Source organism: Lepidochelys kempii, chromosome 4 (genome assembly GCF_965140285.1).
Source record: "Lepidochelys kempii isolate rLepKem1 chromosome 4, rLepKem1.hap1, whole genome shotgun sequence".
In the NCBI taxonomy this organism is placed as follows: domain Eukaryota; kingdom Metazoa; phylum Chordata; order Testudines; family Cheloniidae; genus Lepidochelys; species Lepidochelys kempii.
This window is the reverse complement of record NC_136383.1, coordinates 74536684-74559837: the sequence shown is the minus strand read 5'-3', so window position 1 is coordinate 74559837 and position 23154 is coordinate 74536684. Positions and strand designations below refer to the sequence as shown.

Sequence of the window (23154 nt, the reverse complement as noted above, 5' to 3'; positions counted from 1 at the left end):
TTGGCCAATGTCATGCAAAAAATCACTGGCATAGCTAGGAACAGAATCCACATCTCCTAGCTCCCAGTTCTGTCTCTTAACCACAAGACTACCTCTCTCTTGCTGGTTTCAATGGATTCAGGGTTTTAAAGCCCCACTCATCCCTGGGTGAATGAGAAGACTGCCTTGTTGAATTTCTACAAAATGTAAGTTAAAATCTAAAAAGCTAGGTTAAATCTACTCTTTGTATTTAAATAACACCATACATCTTATTTCAAACTTTATGAACAAAGCAGTGAGGATCCAATTACTCTCAAATATCTCACATTATTTGCTTGCTTTTTCTCAAACAGTTAATAGTGGCTGAACCAAAAAGTCCTTCCCACTTCCAGCATGATGACTTATTGCATCTTTTTACTGTTTCCACTAGATGGCTACATACAGCTTACACATTTTGGTGCAAAGTTTCAGTGCATTTTCTCTCTTAGAACTTATCGCCCTCACCTTATAAAAGAGAAGAGTAAAATCAAGGGTCATTTTCACCAAGTGATGTGTCTGTTCATCTGTCAATTGACAAGCCTGTGAAAAAGGCAAAAATGTTTAAAAAAAAATAGATTTATACAACTATAATACACTGGAGCAACTACAGTAAAGAGATTTATAATTAGAGAGTGTCTCTATGGATACCCCCAACAAACATGGTATTACACAGCTACTTGGTCTCATATATTCTCATACTTTTTTGCCTCCTCTGCTGTATATTTACATACACAAATATGCTTATTTACTATTCTACAGTGTCTGACTTTGTGCTGCTGCCCCCAAAACAGCTACAAATTGTCAGTGTTTTACTTCAGTGTTGACCTATTGGTCTCCAGTATGGGTTTCAGTTTCATGTAGTAATCTGCACTTGCTGCCTCTTGGTTTCTTGCTGGAGTTTATAGGTTAACACCAACACCTCAGTGATTTAGAATCCTGTATTAGAGAATTTAATTCTCGTGTGTGACATCTCCGCCACCTGCTTCAATATGGAAATAAAACCCCTTCCAACTGCATACCCCTAGTTATCACTAGGGCTTCGGGTCTGTCACAGAGGTCGTGGAATTCACGGATTCCGTGACTTTTGGTGACCTCCATGACTTCTGCAGCAGCCAGTGTGGCTGACCCCAGGGCTGCCCAAGCAGCTGGCTCTACGGCCAGCTGTTCAGGTGGCCCTGGGAACAGCCACACCGGCTGCTGTTGGAGTGGCCCCACAGCCAGCCACACTGGCCACTGCTCGGGTGGGCAGCGGTCCCCGGGGCGGCCGGAGCAGCCACTGGCCCCGGCCCCCCCCAGCAGCAGGCAGACCACAGCAGCGGCCCCCAAATGCACGCCCCCCCCGCAGCAGCAGCCCCCCAATGCATGCCCCCCCTACCCCCACCGCAGCAGCAGCCCCCAAGATTTAGTCGGGTATTTGTACTAAAAAGTCATGTATATGTCACAGCCATGAATTTTTGTTTATTGCCCATGACCTGTCCATGGCTTTTACTAAAAATACCTGTGACTAAATCGTAGCCTTAGTTATCACCTACCACCCCACACTAGAACCCCTATGGGGTATCATCAAACAATTACAAGCCATACTTGATGGGGACCCCATTTTCAAAGAAATATTTTCTGAACTCCCACTTCTGGCCTTCAAACAACCCCCCAATCTCTCCAGCCTCCTAATTAGAAGCAAGCTCCCTACAGACCAGGACACACCAACCAAAGTGGCACCAGATGCTGCCAGAACAGATGCAAAACCTGTAGATCTATCTCCACTGCTATGATGATCAGCACCCCTACAACACACACTTCAAGATCCATGGGTGCTACTTGTGCCTATCACTACATGTGGTATACCTCATCCAGTACACTAAATGCCACCAATAACCAATAACAACTATGTGGTGAGACAATCACTATGCTCTCAGATGAACTCACACAGAAAATGATAAAAGACAAAAACATTGTATCACCTGTGGGTGAACACTTTTGACAAGGCGATTACTCTACGTATGTCCTCTCGGTCCTCATCCTCAAAGGAATCCCGCAAGACAACTTCAAAAGACAAGCCTGGCACCTTAAATTCATAACTTGCTAGATACTAAAAATCATGGACTGAATCGAGACACTGGATTTATGGCTTATTACAACAATCTGTAATCCATTTAAACCTTCCCCCTCCCCCATAAGCTTTTTTCCCCCCCTTCTATGGCTAGGAGAAGTGTAATCAGGCCCTTCACTTTGAAAGGTGCCTTGAACTGCATGTTAACTACTCATGCTAAACAATCTGTTTACCTTGTACTCCGCTGTGACACGGAGTACATTTCCCAGACCTGAAGAAGAGCTCTGTGTAAGCTTGAAAATTTCTCTCACCAACAGAAGTTGGTCCCATAAAAGATATGATCTCACCCAGTTTGTCTCTCTAATATCCCAGGACCAACGCAGCTACAACAACAGTGCATATCTCTACGGACACACTTGAGTTAAAGGCTCCTCAGTTTAATCAGGAGAGTGCCTAGAGCCACACATTTTCTGTTATGGGTCGCTGAACTTTGAAATGCACTTCTCCCCCAGAGCCCGGATTTATTAACTCCCAGGACACACCCCACAGCACTTCTGTTTCCCCTGTAACTTAGGGTGGGACTACAGAGAGATAAAAAAAAAAAAAAACCCACACATGGGAGGCCTGGGTCAGCTGACTGGAGGCTAGCGGGGCTCCGGCTCCAGGGCTGAAAAATCGCTATGTAGACTGTCTGGCTTGAGCTGGACCTTGTGAGCGTGAAGGGTCTCAGAACTCAGGCTCCAGCCCAAGCCAGACAGTCTACATAGCGATTTTTCAGCGCTGGAGCTGGAGCCCCGCTAGCCTTGGTCAGCTGATCCAGGCCAGCCATGGCCATGCCACAGGTTTTTTATCCCTGTATAGATGTACCCATAGGGAGCAAGTGAAGAGAGGGGCAAAGGGTTTCCAATTCTGAATGTGACTGTCATTAGCTGGTGAACAGAGTTATCATGTGGAAGCTGCATGGGGCACCAAGGCTCAAACCCTGAGCAAAACTAACAATGGAGTAAACAAAAGTACCTGAGAAATGGACAGGAATACCTGAACTCTAGAACTGTGTCTACACTGGGGAAGCATATGAAAAGATTCCGCCCACCAGGTCAGTTGAACCAGTGTTAAACCAACAGGAACTGGAGTGTAGACAAGGCTCTGGTAGTTAAACAGTTTTTAACCACCATTTTAGTTAAATTTGCTCTAACTGAAACAGTGGTAAAATTGATTCCAACTTCTGGAGACTTGTTCCCACTGGTTTTAATCTTGGTTGAGATGAGCCAGTGACAGAACCAGTGGGAATTTTGGGGTAATGTTTCACAGTGAGGACAAGGCCTAAAGCCCATTCCTACAGGAATACTTAAGTCTTTAACCAAAAAGGCCCAAGTCCTGCGAAGAGAACAAGAGATCCCCTCACTAGCTTCAGGAGTTCATTTTGTAGGATCAAGGCCTAAATTTGTAACTCACCTTTTAAATTTCATACAGTCTAAGGCTAGATATGTTTTCATTCCACTGAGTTATCACGATTTTCTCTCAAACACTCTGATCAACCTTGTTTTAGCTAAGAATCCAGGTGGTCTTAGATTGTTTTGAGGATATTTATTCATACCTGTCATGAAAGACAAGGCCTACACAATCTGAGGAAGGTCTGGAGCCTCAAATCATATAGAGTCTCATGAGGTATGGTGAATGCACTGCATGGGAAAAGCTTGAGAGCAGAGTCTGAGGGACTAAAGTAACTGAATATGATGAAGAAAATGTTGTAATTTAAACTATCTAGAGTCCAGAGATTTGTGTGTTTGAATTTATCAAGCAAAATGAGAACAATCTATTTTATAATGGACTGGCATGGCAATTTCATGGTAGCACAACATGATTCAAGACAGCAGGTCAAAGTTTGAAAATTAAATTAATTTCTGGTCAAGAAGGGATGTGAGTTAAAGAGATAGCATGTCTGCTGCAGCAACTCTCCCATCCAACCCATGAGCAGTGTTGACAGGCTCCAGAGAGTGCCACACTAACCCTCCTAGGGCAGGATGGTCAAGCATGACAGTAGAGTCTGGGAGATCACTGGAATCCAGGGTGGCATTAATTAGGGGAAATGGAGGGTGGAGAAGATTGTTAAGACCTTACAAGGTCCTCCCTACAAAAATCTAAACTAGACCAAAATATCTTGTAGATACATGTTTATGGTCTTAATAGCTGCTTGCAATTGGTACAGAAGGGAATCCATGAAAATATTTCACCTACTTTAACAGCTGGATGGAGACCACTGTCAAAGAGTGCTTCATTTTTTATGATATTTCCCACTCCAGGTAACACTGCCTGATCCAACAACACATCACATAACATGCAACCTTTCTGCTGCTTAATCTCACTTTCTGCTCTTAAGAAACTAAATTTTGGAGAGCATACATCTAAGTCTTCCATCATTCTTACTTTCTGTTCACTTTCAGCAGCATTCCTGCAAGACAAGACAAAATAATCTATCTTTCATTGTAACTAGACAGTACTTACACAATGTGTAGTATTTATGAGTGCCCTAGCACATTACACAGAGATCAAAAAGCCACGCAGATACTCGTGACATGCATAGAAAAACACAGAAGTCTTACCCTTTTTCAAAAATATGGTGGTTTAATAACACATACATAGAATACACTAGTGCCAGGCCATGTGCATAGGCAAGCATCCCATCCTTGTTCAAGTCAGCTCTAAGAATAATTATCAGTCCGTGCCGAGCATTTACAGTGTTAAATGCATTTCCTAAGCAGAGACTCTCAGTTGTAACTAACTATAGGGGAGGATGGTCCAGTGGGTAGGGCACAAGCCTGGGACTTGGTTTCAATCCCTTTCTATACCACAAACTTCCTGTGTGGCAAAACCCTTTAAGCAAGATTCAGAAAGATACTCTCTCTCAGTCACAGCCTAATCCTGGGGAAGCCTGAACTCGCTCTGTACCTAAGCATTTACACTAAAAAGTTCCCTAGGTGCCTAAGCTTTTGCCTCTGAGCATATGTACTGCTGCCTCTAAGCATCCTGGCACCTATCTCCTGCCTGAACCCCAAATGATTCACAAACCAGGGGAAGACAGTTGTTCATCTACCTAACTGACATGTGGGCCCCGATCCAGTAGGCATGTTCAGAGGCCACCTAACTCCTCACAAAACACAGGGGGCAGGGGGTGGAGAGAAGAAAAAGAGGAGGTGCTCTCATAACTTTTAGCCCAGTGATTAGAGTGCTCACCTAACTGACTCACCACTGGGTTGTGGGAGACACCAGTTCAAGTCCCTCCTCTGCCTGAAGAGGATTGGAACAGGGATCTGCCACCTCTCAGGGGCATTGTGCATGGGATATTCTGAGATAGGGCTCCCGCAGTCTTTCCTAGTGAAGCTGTTCCATTGTGGATAAATCATAAAAGAAAGAGCCACTGGAGTAAGAGGACTGGACCCTGTCTCTCTCACCTCCTAGGTGAGTGTTCTAAGCACCAGGCAACAGAGTCACTCTCATTCTCTCTCTGGCCCAATTAATATTTATTTATTTACAAGTGGAACAGCACCTCCAGGCAAGACTGAGGGAGACACACATCAGAATATCCTACAGCTAAGTGTTTAGGACACCCCTCTGAGAGTGGCAGATCCCTGTTCAAATCCCGTCTTCTCATTAGGCACAGGGGAGACTTGAACTGAGGATCGCCCACATCCCAGGTGAGTAATTTAACCTCTGGTTATGAGGGAGCTCTTCCTCCCCCAGCTTCTTGCAGGAAATGTCTTAGGCACCTAACTCTAGAAGAGGTTTCATAACTGAGAATCACAAGCAGAGATAGGCACCTAAATACAATCTAGAGAAGAGCACTGTCTCTGTGAGAAGGGCGAAACTTCGGACACACCCATGTCACTGGCATCTCCCATTCACTAGCTTAGGCAGGAAGTCGCTTAGAGTGCTGTTTTTTGGCAATGGCAGTCTAAGATGCCTGTCTCTCCCTGTTCATTGTATAAAGAGCCCAAGCAATTAACTCAGGCTTTGAGAAGGGCAGTGTTATTCCTGTGATTTGCTAGGGACCTAAAAGTTAGGCACTGCAACTCTCAGTGTCACAATGCTCAACTCCCTTTGTGAGTCTAGCCCTTATTTTCTGGGTGTCTGAGTTCCCCCCTTGTAGAACAGGGATACTAGTGCTGCCCCACATCACAGGGTGTTGTGAGGATAAATAAATTAAAGACTGAGTTTCTATGCTCAGATACTGTGGTGACAGGGGAGAAATATGAATGATAGATTAGATATCTGCATTAGGGAAATTTGCCCCAAATCTCTCATGGAAACATGCAGCTCCAGCACAAAACACAGTTCGTTGAAGTGCAATTTGTTTCATGAACAGGTTCTCCAAAACAGTTTTGGGATATAGAGGAACCATCAGATTCATTTCATTCATGACCTAAATCAGATTTGAATGCCCACCATTCTTATGAACAAACATATCTGTATGGCACCATTTAAAAACTGTGTGTGTCATTCCAAATGCAAATATTCCTGATGTTCTGAGACAGGATTTTTGTTTTTCATTCTAGCCAAAGTGTAAAAAAAAATAAAAATAAAAATACCTTTTTAAAGTTTTACTTACAAAGAGGGCAGCTGATACTGAATAGAATAATAAATAAAACAATAAAAGAATTCAGTGTCCAGAAGTGAAAGCTATTGGATTAAGATATCAACACCACATTACACTGTGAATGCTCAGAAGGAGACCAGCACCTTATTGTGATAAACATTTACATGTTAAAATAAAGTTTATCCATAAATTAAAGGAAAAACCCCCACAAACTTAGTAATAGATGCAAGAAAGCCCAGATTTACACATATTTATATTTAAGGCCTATTCTAGAATAGAAAATATATATATTAAAATCACCTTGAATTTATACAGCGCCTTTCATCTGAAAGCTTCACAGTGCTTTACAGAAAAACCTCACAAAGATGCTATTCCTCTACAGCTTCCACACAGGTGAGAAGAACAGCGCCAATGGCTGGGAATATGCCCCAAAACATGTGTCACAAGCACTGCTAAAAAATACCTGCCTACATTTTTTTGGGATAGATAGATTCTGAAATATTGAAGCACAAGATAAAACATACCATGTACTTCTAAGTATAGGAAATATACAGTAACCATTAAAGGCCCAGACCCTCTCCTTGCAATCAGATCCATGCGGAAGCAAAAGTCCACCTGTCTAAATCTGATTGCAGAAGCGAGAGTTTAAAGGGCAAAATACCGGTGGCACATTCAGTTGTTAGACCAGGGAGCAGAATCAGGAGTCATGGGTTTGAATCCCAATCTGCTGTTGACTCCCTAGATGGCTTTAAGCAAGTCACTTTCTGTACCTCAGTTATGTATTCACAAAGTAATTAAAATTACTTACATACCCAGTAAGGACATTGGGAGCTTTAATGAGGTATACTTACCTTCCTTAAAGCTGGGAGGCATATTTAATTAATTTTTATGAAGTGCTTTGAAATTCTCAGATGAAAACCACTATATAAAAGCAAAATAATCTTTTCTCAACTATATGGTGAAAACCTTATTTTTATAAAAAAAACACAGATTGAACACTGAAGAAATGCTTTAATTTTTACTTTACCTAAGCTCTACTGTTGCGTCAAAGAAACAAACCATATCATCAGTAAGCTGTATTTCCAGAATTGGTGGTGCTCCATTTCGGTCTTTGCTTGCAGTTGGATTAATACACATGGAACCGTTCATGCCAAAGTGAACCCTAGGCGACAAACACATTTCTGAAAAAAAAAAATCTGCATCTTAACAACACTCTCAGGCATGTTAGTAGTCTATTTTCTAGCTTGGCAATTAAATTCACTAAGTATATAAAATAATTCTGATCATTAGCAGCAATAGGGTGACATGAAGTGCTTGTCTACATGGTCTCTCTTTCCTCTCACACAGGACTGTGTTTACTAGCAACTAAGAAGCACTCAAGTATATAGTGACTTTATTAGATCTTTATATAACCAATCATTCAGTTAATGATTTAAATTTGAAACACATTTGTGCAACCATAATACAGTGCAGCATCCTGGGAGTTTCTTCACCTGTACTTCTGCACTCTTACAGCCCCTGGCAGGCTCCTCCGGGGACAATGGGAAAAAAATACACTTGTTTTCTTTCTTGCTGACTCATTTTAAAATTAAGACTCACTAAAACAAGAACAGTGTTCTTCTCAAAGAATATTCTATCAGCTCTTCTTCTGCCAAGTATAATGATCCAATATAGAAGACAAAATTGCCAGCTATTTCACTACCACAACTTTCACCATATCAAGCACCTTCCAGTTGTTCTCAAAACAATATGACTAGCATCTGTCCTGTGTGTAGGTGGTTCTCTCTTTTTCCCACCTCTCGCCAGGGCAAAGATTGTTTAGGTTTTTAAAATTCTTAAAAATTATTATTTAAAAATAAGTGCTGGTGTTTATTAGTTAAGGTGAGGTTGAAGACTGAAGGCACAAAAAGTATGAAGTGAAGACGTTTGAGGTGGTTGTTAGACACTGCAGAAATTCCAGTCTTAAGCCAGCACACAGAAAGATCTGCCTCCTTCACTGGTGAGTTTTACTCTTGAAGCAACATGCCAAAGGAGTGGAGTTTAGTATCTTTTAGGTACCACAAGTGCAGATCATTCAATGCTTTTAAAATGAGGACAGAGATCTTGAATTTGATGCAATATTCTACTTGGTATCAGTGTATTGAGCAAAGGACAAGTAAATCTGATTTGCAGCCCTGATTAAAGTATTCCTTCACAAGTTAATCCAAACATATCGTATATGCCCCATGACCTCAAAAGGAAAGTCTTATTTCTAAGCTTCTCCTTTAAAAACAACATTTTTTTTTCCCAGAGGAAGGTTAATTATTTTGTGGTTTAAAAGGAGGTGAACAACAGACGGGGGGGGGGGGGGGGAGAGAAGAGAAGGAGAGGCTTGGAACAAAGACAACATCGCAAACATCTATTTGTTTTTAATCCGTCCCCTGTAATGCCACACATCTGTTTACTCTTATTTTTCCATAAGTACTGGAAGGATGGTTTTAAAAAAATATTTACAGTTAACTTAAAGGTGACAGTGTATCAATTAATAAATATTGACAAACTACGTTGTTAGTAATTGATTACAAATCCAAAAGAAGAGCAGTATTGTAAACTGATTCTCAAGAAGTATATTGTGCCTTTCAGAAGCTTTTTCTTCCCGTTCAGTTGAGTTAAGTTAATAAATATAACTATTTTGGAAGTAGTTGTTACTGCTATATGCTTCTAATTCTCCGGGGAGATATTATAGCATTACACAAGATTAAGCAGTTTTGGGGATTTTTTTCAATGTAGGCTTTAAACTCTGTGTTGTGTTATCAATCATAAATGCATTTAACATTTCCCAAAAGTTCTTGATAAGAAAAAAAATAATGTGCATGTTTGTAATTAAGTGTCTCACTTATGGAGGCCCTGTTTAAAGGTACACTACTGTCACAACGATTAGCTGTCATAACTACTTCTCAGTTATAGCTACAGTAATAAAATATTTCACAATCACTTCTATGCATAAATTTCTTTTCTATTTAAAGCCTTAAGAACTTTACAAATTCTACCCCAGTGTGCCTCATTATCCCTGATGTGCTGAAACCATGAAAAATAGCATTTTTGTCATTTTAATTAAGGAGAAAGTAGGATGGACCTACCTTAATTGAAATCTTGGTTCTGCTGTCTGATGACAGCTAGTGTTAAAAAGCTCAATATTTTTTAATAGAAAAAACTGAGCTGTTGTAACTGTTCAGTTGTGTGCAAGACTTAAGTTCTTGGAGGTTTTGTTTGTTTGTTTTCTAATTGCAAAGCTCTCATTAGTTCCTAGAAAATAGTTGTGCCTATAACATAGTTTGTGCTGTTACTGGGCAAGAAAAAAACTGGTAACAGAATTTTATTAGAAGGGTGCATTAAAGTCCTGGATCTAACTCCCAATGAAATCAATGGGAATCTTTCCACTGCTTTTAATGGCATTTTATTTGGGCTCTACAAATCAGAATCCTTTCCATATGGGAGTGTGTCTAGGTTTTGCCTTTTCTAAAGAAAATAAAAATATCTGTATTTTTATAGGTTCTTGAAGATTTCCAGATGGACTTATTCAGGTGAGGTCCAAGGGTTATTCTGAAGAAAACAGATTGTTGGAACATCTTTTGTATAGTATCTCTCACAACCCTAAATGCCATTTTCTTTACTCTAGAGCAAATTAGTCTCTAGTCACTGGTAAAATGCATCTACAAACTGTGCTAATTTACAAGATTCCCCACCACTCACCTCTTCAGGTTTTAACTGATTAATTTATTTCTTACTTTTAAAAGACACTACCATAAACACAAAAATATCTAATGGTAATCCTCAAAAATCAACTGAGAGGAAAAACAAAATCAGGGAAAACGTAGGAGATAAGTTCAAATTCTGCTTACACTGTGGCCTTTGGTGAATTCACTGCACCTGTTCTATTACTACTACTGTTGGATGCTTGTTCTCAGACTAAAGAAATTCCTCAAAAGACTTATTCCCTACATTATTGTTCATCAATCAGGAAGTGGATTGTACTGTCCCATTTATCAGTAATAGGTGGATCACAAATTCAACAAAACATGAATTTCCCTCATGTGCTAATTGTTATCCATGATGTACCTTGTTCATCTATAAGTCATTCAATCGGCATAGAGGATTTCATGGCCAGATCTTCCTTTTCCCTGAAGTGAGGGAGACAGAAATCTACAGTGTTTGGCTCTTGGCCAAAGAGCAAGTGTTTCCTTGGGCCCTTCCCAGCTCCTCCCTTGCACACTCACTTGTGTTAGAGCTGTACCTAGTCCAGCTTTAAGAGAACAATTTTAAGGTAATTTTTTCATGGTAATAAAGAATGTCTGCCCGCTAGCTTCAGGATGAATTTCATAGGTGCAATTTATAAAGGCAGTCCAGAGCAGTTAGTGATGTGATTGAGTGGACCAACACTTAAAAAACAACAACAACAAGGGACATCAGTTTCCAGTGTTAGACATCCTTTAATTTTCAGACCAGGATTCAAAAGTAACAGATAGGGTTAAATGAAGCATCTACATAATTTTAATTGTTGTTATACTTAAAGCTTTGATCACATACTTTCAGTAACTAATTTTAAAAGGTAGTTTAAAAATTAAGATTACTTACAGTCCTGCAGTGCCATAGGATTGTATTCTTATACTACAATGGGGGCACGTACTCTCTTTTTTTTTTAAATGGACATACAATGAAAATAACTTTTGCAAAATGGTATTGTTGATAAAGAAAATTTTAGTTAATGCAAGTTTCATATTCATGTTAAATATCTGAGAACTCTAGTTGTTTATATTACACTACAGACCATATAAACTAGGTTTTATGCTCGTTTTTCAAAAGAGTCACCCCAAACGTTTTAGTTTAGGTTTGACACATTTCACGTGCATTGCAGTAGACATTTGCAATACACATATCGCATACCACACTGGAAACAGGGAGAACTATAATTAGATCCTTAGACAGTATGAGCCCAATTTTCAGAGGTGCTGAGTAGCCACTATTTGAATGGAAATCATTGGGAGTTACCTACATAAGTATTTTTAGACTCTTTAGTATATTGATTATGAGCAAACCATTAAAGTTTAGAAAATTACAACAAATGTCATGTAAGTGTTACCAATTTTAGAAGTCTTACTTTTGTGCTGTGAAGTCTGTGGAAGACTTTTTTTAAAAAATTGGGTGGGCTCATTTTGGTTACCATCCCGTGGGAATACTATAGTGTATTTGTTTATTACACACAAAATGAATGTTAAGCATGCAAAGCCAAACACTTATTTAAGAAGTACCAGAATTAATATTGATTATGAGAGCTTGATTTGACCTCCTTGTGCATGTGTAATATCATCCAGTCTTGCCTAACATCAAATAGAAAGTCTGGAGCAAAGCAAGGACTAGAACCCAGCTTTGCCAACTCTCAGACTTTGCCACAAGAAAATATTCTCTCTCTTCTTACAACCCTCTGCCTCATCACTGTCCAGTTTATATGGACAATCACAATTCTGTCATTTATTTCCTAACTTTTGAGTGCTTTACTCTACCACCTTAATATTCTTTTAATGTTTTTGTATGTCATTTTCTAGGTGTGTGATTTTTTTTTTTAAAGCAAACTGAATCAACAGAAATTCTATCAGTGATCAGTATGGGTGGAACCCAAGACCTTTAGATTCACAGCACAGAACTCAACCACTTGAGGTAAAAGAGAAGTTGGAACAACAGTATGCTGTTCCCTTGTATGTGGACCAGCCACTAGAAGGGAATGTGACATGCTTTGCCAATGACTAGAAGTGTTGGATAGCTAATGTGACAGCAATTTTTAAAAAGGGCTCCAGAGGTGATCCCAGAAATTACAGGCTGGTAAGCCTGCCTTCAGTACCGCGCAAACTAGTTGAAACTATAGTAAAGAACAAAATTGTCAGACACATACATGAACATAATTTGTTGGGGAAGAGTCAACATGGTTTTTGTAAAAGGAAATCATGCCTCACCAATCTACTAGAATTCTTTGATGGAGTCAACAAGCATGTGGACAATGTCCATTGGATATAGCGTACTTAGATTATCAGAAAGCCTTTGACAAGGTCTCTCACCAAAGACTCTTAAGCAAGCTAAGCTGTCATGGAATAAAAGCAAAGGTCCTCTCTTGGACTGGTAACTGGTTAAACATAGGGAACAGAGAATAGGAATAAATGGTCAGTTTTCAGGATGGAGAGAGGTAAATAGTGGTGTCTCCCAGGGGTCTGTACTGGGACCAGTCCTATTCAACATATTCATAGATTATCTGGAAAAAGGGGTAAACAGTGAGGTGGCAAAATTTGCACATGATACAAAACTACTCAAGATAGTTAAGTCCCAAGCAGACTGCAAAGAGCTACAAAAGGATCTCACAAAACTGGATGACTGGGCAACAAAATGGCAGAAGAAATTCAATGTTGATAAATGCAAAGTAATGCACATTGGAAAACATAATCCCAACTATACATATAAATTGATGGGGACTAAATTAGCTGTTACAACTCTCAAGAAATAGATATTGGAGTCATTGGGGATAGTTCTTTGATAGCATCCACTCAGTGTGCATAGCAGTTCAAAAAGCGAACAGAATGTTGGTAATCATTAAGAAAGAGATGGATAATAAAACAGAAAATATCATATTGCCTTTACATAAATCCATGGTATGCCCACATCTTGAATACTGTATGCAGATGTGGTCGCCCCATCTCAAAAAAGATATACTGGAATTGGAAAAGGTTCAGAAAAGGGCAACAAAAATGATTAGGGGTATGGAATGGCTTCCGTACAAGGAGAGATTAATAAAACTGGGACTTTTCAGCTTAGAAAAGAAATGACGAAGGAGAGATATGATAGAGATCAATCAAATCATGACTGGTGTGGAGAAATGATATTAATAGGCAGCAGGTTTAAAACATCAAAAGGAAGTATTTCTTCACACAACGCACAGTCAACCTGTGGAACTCCTTGCCAGAGGATGTTGTAAAGGCCAAGACTATAATAGGGTTAAAAAAAAGAAAACTAGGTAAGTTCATGGAGGATAGGTCCAACCATCAATGGCTAATAGCCAGGATAGGCAGGGATGGTGTCTCGAGCCTCTGTTTGCCAGAAGCTGGGAATGGGTGACAGGGAATGGATCACTTGATGATTACCTGTTCTGTTCATTCCCTCTGAGGCACCTGGCATTGGCCACTGCTGGAAGACAGGATATTGGGTAGATGAAGCAATATGGTCATTCTTATTTTCTTATGAATCGGAAATCCTAATTCTAGTCTTGTGGCTGGCAGGGAGTATGGTCTAATGCTTAGATATCACAGGCAGGCACATATATTTGATGCATTCATTCTTAAAGAAAGTATGGCTAAGTGGATGAGCCCTGGGTTCTATTCCTAGCACTGCCAGAAGTGACCTTGTACAACCTCAGTTCCTTCATTTATAAAATTAGGAAACAATACTTGCCTGCCTGAGGTCTGGCTCAGTAATAAGGGTTGTGAAGTGCACAGAATTAAACATTCCAGTTAGCGGAAGAGCTGAGCCTAGAGCTAATAATCTCCTTCTAGTAATTTCCCCTAGACTGAACAGTGGCATTGTTATTGAATGCCTGTTCCCATCCACAGTTCTAGCTCTGAGCCTACCATGTAGAAGGCGTGCGGCCTGCTCAGTACAATTGGCTTGAAGAGAGCTCTGTGCGGCAGAGCATCAGCACTGCACATGGAATGTTCTAAGATTTTATCAGCAAGCCTCTAACAAGCTCAACTGAGGGTCTACAAATGGTCATTTTTTTAGAGCAATATAACTCAGCCAAATCAGGATGGATTTTTATGAGAACAGCAAGACACTTTTCTGACCACAAGACCTCCCCTGCCAAAGTTCAAGTCCTAACACCACAACAAGGAAATGTTAGAGCTCTTTAAAAAAGTGTCTTTAACATTAGTGAAGCTACCTATTTCTCCCTAACCTCATTCTCAGAAATGACTGAATTGTTTTCACTTAAACTTTCCAGAAAAACATCAGCCTGAGACAGACACCTAGAATGCACAATTGCAGCCCAAACAGTTAAAGTTTGGGCGTTATAAGCAACTGAAAATGGGGCTAATAATGAAAGTGTTAGGCAGCTGTAACTCTAGACACTGCTACCAGCTCTGCCTACAACAAACTGCAGTTTCATTAAGAATATTTTATTTAAGAAATACCTAACACAATTCATGAAATAAAGTGGCACTTACCCTCTGCTTTCAGGAGAATAAAGCAGTAGGTTGTGATGTTATCATTATCACCTCCTTTCACGACGGAAAAGCAGAATCACACTGTCTAGTATATCCAGCACCTAGATACAAACTGCATAGAGAAGTTTCTCTACAATACTAATTAACTTTCACATAATTGAAAATGATAGTACTGAGAAAAAAACCCTGAAAATGTACATGGTTAGAGAATACATACAGAGGGAATACTGTAATTTCTCTTACCTCAATGCTTTCTGTCCAAAATACATAAAAAGCTCCTTCCCCAGAGTTTCTACACCAGTGTACACACATCCTTTCAGCAATCTCAGGAAATCCTGACAGGAGGTTTTATTCCCAGTCACAGCATTCTGAAAATAAATTCACACATACACACACACACACACACACAAAACATGTTTAGGAAAGAAACAGTCCTAAAGTCAATATCAAAATTTTGCAGTCATCAGTTAACACCCAACTATACAGACAAAATCTGCCACCCTTAATCATACTGAGTACAACCTTATTCCTCCAACCATCCAACTGAAATCAATGGAACTACTTGCAAAGTAAGCTGCTATTCAGTGTAACCAAGGCCATCAAACACTGGCCCATTTTACTCTGACCTGTTGGTTTCCAGAAAATATTATCCTAGAAAAAAGATAAGTAATTGATTATTTGTATAAAAACATAATTTGACAGATGTCACCTTAAATCTCTTACAGACACTTACAGAGTGTCCTGCCAGATCAATGCCATTCAGAAGTTCTGACAAGGGTATTTTGTTGGAGAAAGTGTGTGATACCATTTTTTGGTATTTTAAATGCAAAAACCTTTTCAAAATGCCTCTGACTGGAGCCACTGACAGTGCTGATATATGTTCTGTGTACTAGATGAGACCTCTTGTTGTCCAGCAAAAATCTGCATATAGCCCCACAGGAGTACGTTTCTTTTCAAAGATCAGGTTTTCAACAGCTAGGAAAAAAGGGTGTTGGGAAGGGGACACTGGTGAAGGAATGAAGGGAATGGATCATTTTAAAGATCTGAGTAAAAAATTAACATGGCTGTTACTCTGAAACTACTCACACAGTAAGTGTTACTCCATTTATTCAAATGGAGTCATAAGTACTTACACTAACAATTAATTTGGCCCAGGGAACTACTTTTTAGTGACAGCATTCTAGAGTTTATGTTTTGGTGTATGGATCAAGCATTACCATAATCAGACTAGTTTCAAAGCCACATTTGTAATTCACAAGTATCCAGGTCTTCTATCATCATTGTTGCAAAATCTCTAAAGACAGTGCTACTATGAAAAAATTAACATTTTTCCACTCCTAACAGACAGGAGCCCAAGTGAACAGTTATGACGCAGGTCTGAGGCAAAACTTCAAGTCTGTATAAAGAATACACAATTAGACCTACATTTTGCTGCCTTAGATGACCAGCTATTTTGTCAGTCTGGTACAATTGCTCCTTATTAACAAAAAAACTATTCTGTTAAAGCAATTCCATGCTGATATTTTTAGTCAATTCATTTGCCATACTATTTTAAAATAATTTCTCTATTTTTGAGATATGTACAGAAGTGTCAAAATTATGAGTTATTAACAGGACCAAGACTGTTATTTCTCACTCTATGTTTTCTTTTTAAATAGCTTTGTGAAATAAATAACTGTAACTTAGTATTCCTAACGATAATTATAAAAGTACCTATTCAATCAAAATAAGTTGGATAGCCCATTGTTTATTGTATTCAATATCACTTTGCCTGTCGACAAAGGGAAAAGTAAAAAAGAAAATGAATCAGTCTCAAGGTGTAATTTTTAAAACAATATATTTAAGCCTACGCAAATCCCTGTATAGACACTTATTTAGAGATATGCAAAGTTCATTATAGTTTATCTTAAGTCAATTAGCAATCAGTTTAACCAGAACAAGAGTTTCCACTCACAAAAGAGGTTCAATTAAATGGGTTTTTTAAAGGATTTAAATTAAACTATTTCAACTTCTGTGTTTAGATAAGGCCTTCCATTCTTCCCAAAGCAGAGGCCCTTTATGCCCCACTTAAGTCCTTGCATGGGCCACGAAGCAGAGGACCATCACAAGGACTAAGTGGAGAACAGACCTTGTGATGGTCCTCTGCCCAGAGAGAAAATTCACCCTGAGATGAATTTCACCAGCTGAGAATATGACTGTTACTATTTTTCCCCTTTGCTAAACTCATGAGAGCATAATTTATTGAAAAAGTGAAAATACTATTTAAGTCCTGAAACCAGAAGGTGATAAGAATTAATTGATTACATGATCTCCTGCACTACATTCTTTTTAAAGTTGTGGGCAAGAGCACTGCTGTGGAACCTCAATACAGAACATTAATCTGTGTGTAGGCTTACATATCAAACATATGAAAAAAATCCTTCTGTGACTTTACCATTGCTCAGAACATAAGGGAAGCACCAAGTTTCCCACACTTGTGCAGAAATGACAAAAAAAAAGCCAACTCAGCAATCAGGAATGGAGTACTGAATCTTCACATCTCATTAACCAGACCTGCTCATGTATATTTTAACATCTTTTTATAGAATAAGATTCAACAGCATACAACTTGTGGGGGTTTTCTCCAAAAGATCCCAAACACCCCACAACTTGTATGCCATTGAATAGTTTTATATTGGCAACAAAAATGGGTAAAAATTAGCAGAGATATTACATACTGAGTAAGTGGAAAGCAGATACCCCATTCTTTATTTGGTTAAATACCGTATATGCTCATTCATAAGCCGAATATTTTTGGTAAAAAATGACGCATCAAAGAGCAGGGGTTGGCTTATAAACAGATCTACACCAAAATTTAATCATTTTAAACTAATATCTAATACACTGTCATTTTGTTTACCTGGAGCGTCTGCAGGCATGGAGCCCCTCCGCTCCCTGTGGCCGCGGTTCACCATTCCCAGCCAATGGGAACTGTGGGAAGTGCACCACTTCATAATGTCCCGACCCACCAGTAACTTACCCTAACGGGCCAGGAGCCAAAGTTTGCCAACCCCTGAAATATAGGGTCAGCTTATGAAAGGGTCATACAGTTTTTGCTATTTTTACCTATCGTGGGGGGTCGGCTTATAAACGAACAGACTAATGAACGAGTATGTATATATATATTAGTTTTTTAAAAAACTAAGTAAAAATTCCTTTTCTGTGGACTAATGCGTATCATTCTCCTTCTAGACTTTTTATTGTACACTTCTGAACCCTATATAATTAAAAAGCAACCAATGGTCAGCAACAACTTCTACAATTTTCCTTGTAGGTTTCCTGAACGCAAATGATATTAAAACAATTGCCATCTTTTTGATTAGACAAAAAAGTGACTTGAAAAGATTTCCTTCATTATTTCCTACACGGGTTCATGTTTCTCCTGCTCTCTCTCTTCAAATTCATCAGATTTGCTGTGGCTGATTTATTATATCGATGACAAGAATATATTATGGTACACTGATTTTAAAAAAAAAAGTGAAAAATCTCAAACAACTGCCAGAAACCTCTGCTGTAGTTAACTCTGCAATGATTTTTGCAGAAGCAAGTATGTCAGCTACACTAATGATCTTGCTTGAAGTTCAGATCAGTCAGGCACATTTTATCATCCCCAAAACTATAAGAGAATTTTTACAAATCTAGTAAAGCTCTCTTGCATTCTTTCAAAGCTTAAAAGGAATGTCATCTGCATCACTTGTATTGGTGTAAAACCTTTATATCAGATACAGCACAGTATTGCAACAAATGCCTTCTCAACATTTATTTAAAATTAAGTCCACTTAATCTGGTTTCCTAGCAATAAACAGAGAAGGTAAAGTTTTCAAAAGTGACTAAGTGGCTTAGGAGCCTGACCGTCATTTTTAAAGGATTTAGGCACATAGGGCAAGATTTTGAAAAGTATTTAGGTACCTAAAGATGCAGATAGGCACCCAGTGGAATTTTCAAAAAACACCTAGGAATGTACAAATTCCCACTGAAATAATTTTAATGGTCCATCAGGGGTACAGACACTTTTAAAAACCCCACTAGATACCTCTCTGCATCTTCAGGTGCCCAAATTCTTTTAAGAATCTGGCCCTTTAAGTGCCTAAATCTCTTTTGAAAATGAACATGTACTTTTGAAAACTTTACCCTGACTGGTTTCAGAGTAACAGCCATGTTAGTCTGTATTCGCAAAAAGAAAAGGAGTACTTGTGGCACCTTAGAGACTAATAAGGAGAGTGATCACTTTAGATAAGCTATTACCAGCAGGAGAGTGGGGTGGGGGGAGAGAAAACCTTTTGAGGCGATAAATACCCATTTTTTTCATGGTCTCTGTGTATAAAAACATCTTCTGTATTTTCCACAGTATGCATCCAATGGAGTAAGCTGTAGCTCACGAAAGCTTATGCTCAAATAAATTGGTTAGTCTCTAAGGTGCCACAAGTACTCCTTTTCTTTTTACCCTGACTGTATTTAGTGGGGAAGCAGCGAAAGCATTAGTCTTTGTATCAGCCTACTTGAAAGATTACAATGCTTTTTCTTTTCTGTGCCCAAAGACAGATGGAGGGCGCTATTAAAACAATGCCTGTTTGGAGGAGCCATAGAGAAGATTTACACTTGGGGGATGAAATCAGGCTTTCTTGCATAAGCACCATAGATTCTCCTCAAGTGCCAGGGAGCAGCACGTCCTGAGACCTTGGAACAAGGCTCAGCATTCCATGAAAACATTCACAAACTTGTGTAAGGTTGTGTATGTTTGGTGTCGTAAAATGCCCAGCGCTTGGGCTCGGCCCTTGAAAGAGTCAAAGGAAGTCAATGAGGACACTGAAAAGCGCCAGAGCCATGCACAAGTGCAGCAAGGGACAGCCTCTCCCGCTGTACTTTATTTACATAGGGGGCCAGAGGGATTGGCAGGAGCTCCCCCCGCGTCTATAAACATCGCGTCGCTCCCCCTTTTAGTTGCTCCCACAATGCGGGGCTCAGCCGGGGGTCGCCCCCACCAGCCCCCTTTGCAACCTGGCGTGTGGCTGCCGCCTCCCTCCTGGGGGGCCGAGCAGCTGTGCTGTGCCGCCCCCCGCTCTGGGGCAGCTGTTACTGTCTGGCGCACGCCGCCCGAGCTGCTCCCGCCACAGCCGCTGCTCACCCCGGTGCAGGCGGCGGGGCCCAGGGCCGCAGGCCGGGCTGGCAGCAGCGCGTTGCCCCGCACGGCCCGCACTGCTTGGCCCTGGCGCACCCGGGCCCGGATCCTCTCCCCGTGCAGGGCGCAGCCAGGACCTTCCACCATCCCGGAGCCGCTCAAATCTCCCGCTCAGTGGCTGCCCCGCCCCTGTCTCCGCAGCGCCCTGCAGGAGGAGGAGGAGGAGGAGGGCCGCGGCCTAGGACTGGGGTGGGGCCAAGCTGGACGCCCGCCTGATCCCTCTAGATGGGACACACGCAGCCGCATCCCCTATCTCTGTCAGGGAATTTCCCAACTTTCTACTTGCCCCAGGCCAAACACCCTTGCCCCGCCCCTCCTCCGAGTCGCCACCCCCTGCTCACTCCATGACCCCCCCCCCACCTGCTCTCACCCCTCCCTGCCCCTCACTCATTTTCATCAGGGCAGGGTTAACTTTTTGTGGACCTAGCATTAAACACATCTGTGGGCCCCCAAGGGGTAGGATGGTCAGTCTCCAGCGTGGAGGGCGGGCTGGGGGGCAAAGAGGCAAGGGCATGGCAGGAACAGCCCTGCTCTGGGCAGCCCAGCAGGAGGGCACTGTTTACAAACCAGCAGCTGCCAGACACCCACTGGCCTGCCCATCCCTGTGCTGCCAGCAGGCCCCTTCCCCTTGAGGACGGGCAAGCACCCACACTGCTCCCCCGCCCAGTGCCCCATCCTTATGCCCAGCGCCCCCTGGCACAGAGACTTCCACCACAGAGCTCTATGCCCAGCCCACACCCCTCCCAGAGACCTCCCCGCCACTGGCCTCCCACCACAACTGCACAGCACCCTGCACACCACACCGCTCGCCTAGCACCCCCCACCCATAGACCCTCCCACCGCCCACCACCTTCCTCACAGTCCCACCATCACAGCCGCACAGCACCCCATATTCCTGAGGGGGGCTCTGCACCAAAAAATTAAAAATTCTGTGCACAATATTTTAAAATTCTGCAAATTTTATTTGTCAATAAATAAATGTGGAGGCTGCAACATAGCTGTGGGGAGCACAGGCTACTGGTTGCATGGAGGTGGGAGATTACCCTGCAGCCTCCCCCCACCCCACCCTGGGACAGGGATTTGGCAGTGAGGCTACACCTGCCCCTGACACAGTGCAAGGGCCAGGCCTGCCCCAGAAACACCCTGGGGCCCTGTCCCCCTGTGCCAGGTGCACCAGGTGTGGGTGAGCAGGCTCAGGCTGGCAGCAAGATCCAAGTACAGAGGGACTTAGTGTGGGGGGATCCAGGTCGGGGTAAGAGAGTTCTCTGTGGGGCAATCTGGATGCAGGTGGCTCAGTGGGAGATCTGGATGCACAGAAGCTCATTGCAGGGGTTTCAGGTGCAGGGGCAATGGGACTCTGCAAGGAATCCAGGTGAAGGTGTTTTGGGCTCAGCAGGAGGGGTCTAGGACAGTGCAGGGAAGGTGGGGTTCATTTGGGTGGTGGGGTGCAGGTGGTTGGGGCTCAGTGGAGAGAGTGTCTGGGGGGGCTTATCGAGGTGGTACAGATGCAGGGGAGGTGGGGCTTGTCAGAGTGAGGGTTCAATGGGCCTGCTTAACGAGAGCCCCAGCTTCTGCCAAGGGGATGCTACATGCTGGGCTCCAGCTTCCCCCCTGCCCCTGCTTCCCCCCTCTCTTCCCCATCACATGCCCCTTCCCCACTGCTCCACCTCCTCCCCAGGCTTGGAGGAGCAGGGGTGGGAATGAGGGGCGGGGGGCGGCACAGGGGCAGGGGCAGCTTTCCTGCCGGGGGATTGGGCTGGCCATGGCCCCTTCTGGCACCAGGGTAAACCCAATACTGATTTTCATGGGGCAGGGTATTGGGGTGCTAGGGTAGGTGAGGGCTCTAGCTTGGGGTGTGGACTCTAGGGTGGAGCTGAGGATGAGGCGTTTGGGTGTAGGAGGGGGTTGGGGTGCAGGGGGATGAGGGGGATGGAATGCAGGAGGGGGCTCCAGTCTAGAGCCGAGGGGTTCAGATGGCAGGAGGGGGATCAGGTCTGGGGCAGGGGGGTGAGGGCTCCAGCTGGGTGTGCACGCTCTGGGGTGGGGCTGAGGATGAGCGGTTTGGGGTTCAGAAGGATGCTCCTGGCTGGGACTGAGGGGCTCAGAGGGTGGGAGGGGGATCAGAGCTGGGGTAGCGCGGGTTGGGCATGAGGAGGGGGTCAGGGGTGCAGGCTACAGGTGGCGATTACTGGAAGCAGCGGCATGTCCCCTTCTGGCTCCTACGTGAAGGCATAGTCAGGTGGCTCTGCGTGCTGCCCCATCCACAGACACCACCCCCGCAGCTCCCATTGGCCATGGTTCCCAGACAATGGGAACTGCAGAGCCAGTGCTTGGGGAGGGGCAGCGTGCAGAGCCCTTTGGTTACTACTATGCATAGGAGCTGGAGGGGCGACATGCTGCTGCTTCCGGGAGAAACGTGGAGCAATGGCAGGCAGGGAGCCTTCTTTCACCCTGCTGCGCCGCTGACCGGACTTTTAACCGCCTGGTCAGTGGTGCTGATTGGAGCCACCAGGGTCCCTTTTTGAATGGGCATGCCAGTCTAAAACCGGACACCTGGCAACCCTAATCTTTGTGCAATGGTCAAAAATGGTTTCCTACCCTGGATCTGAGCACAGGGACCAAATGGGATCCCTATCCCTCCATCCCTATCACCCATGAAGGGGCCTAATAGGCTTCAACCCCAAACCTGCGCCTAACCCAGTCTGCACACCCTCAGCCCCAGCTGGAATCTAGGCCAGCGTCCAAATGTCTTAAATGCTCCCTGTCTCTGTAAAAGTACAAACCAAAATGCAGGATCTGAATTTCCCATCACCAGAACTCCATGTCAGCCAGCATCCAGCTTTTGGGTCTTGGCCCCCATCAGTATGAGAAAAGGTGGAAACTGTAGTGGGACATGGTGAGGAAGGCACATTCATTCAGCCATTTGCTGATCTGTCACAATGAAAGCTTCCAGAAAAAAGGACTGGAGCTACTGACCTAACACATCATTTCTTCCCCCTCTCCCCCCAATCCTGTGGCTCTCTCATGAATTCTTTCC

At 42.5% G+C, this 23154-nt stretch overlaps 1 protein-coding gene across 1 annotated transcript in view; it reads right to left on the bottom strand.

Annotated features, from left to right (window-relative positions):
• The window catches only part of NEIL3 (nei like DNA glycosylase 3), a 36118-nt gene extending 15898 nt beyond the window's left edge, over positions 1-20220 (bottom strand). Inside the window, exons 1-5 of the mRNA XM_078852397.1 lie at positions 20016-20220; positions 15143-15267; positions 7690-7824; positions 4307-4520; positions 484-558 (exon numbers count right to left, since the gene is read on the bottom strand). Coding sequence (XP_078708523.1) covers positions 484-558; positions 4307-4520; positions 7690-7824; positions 15143-15267; positions 20016-20204 — 738 coding nt within the window. The 5' untranslated portion in view covers positions 20205-20220. The remainder of the gene's footprint in view (positions 1-483; positions 559-4306; positions 4521-7689; positions 7825-15142; positions 15268-20015) is intronic.
• Positions 20221-23154: the final 2934 nt, after the last annotated feature.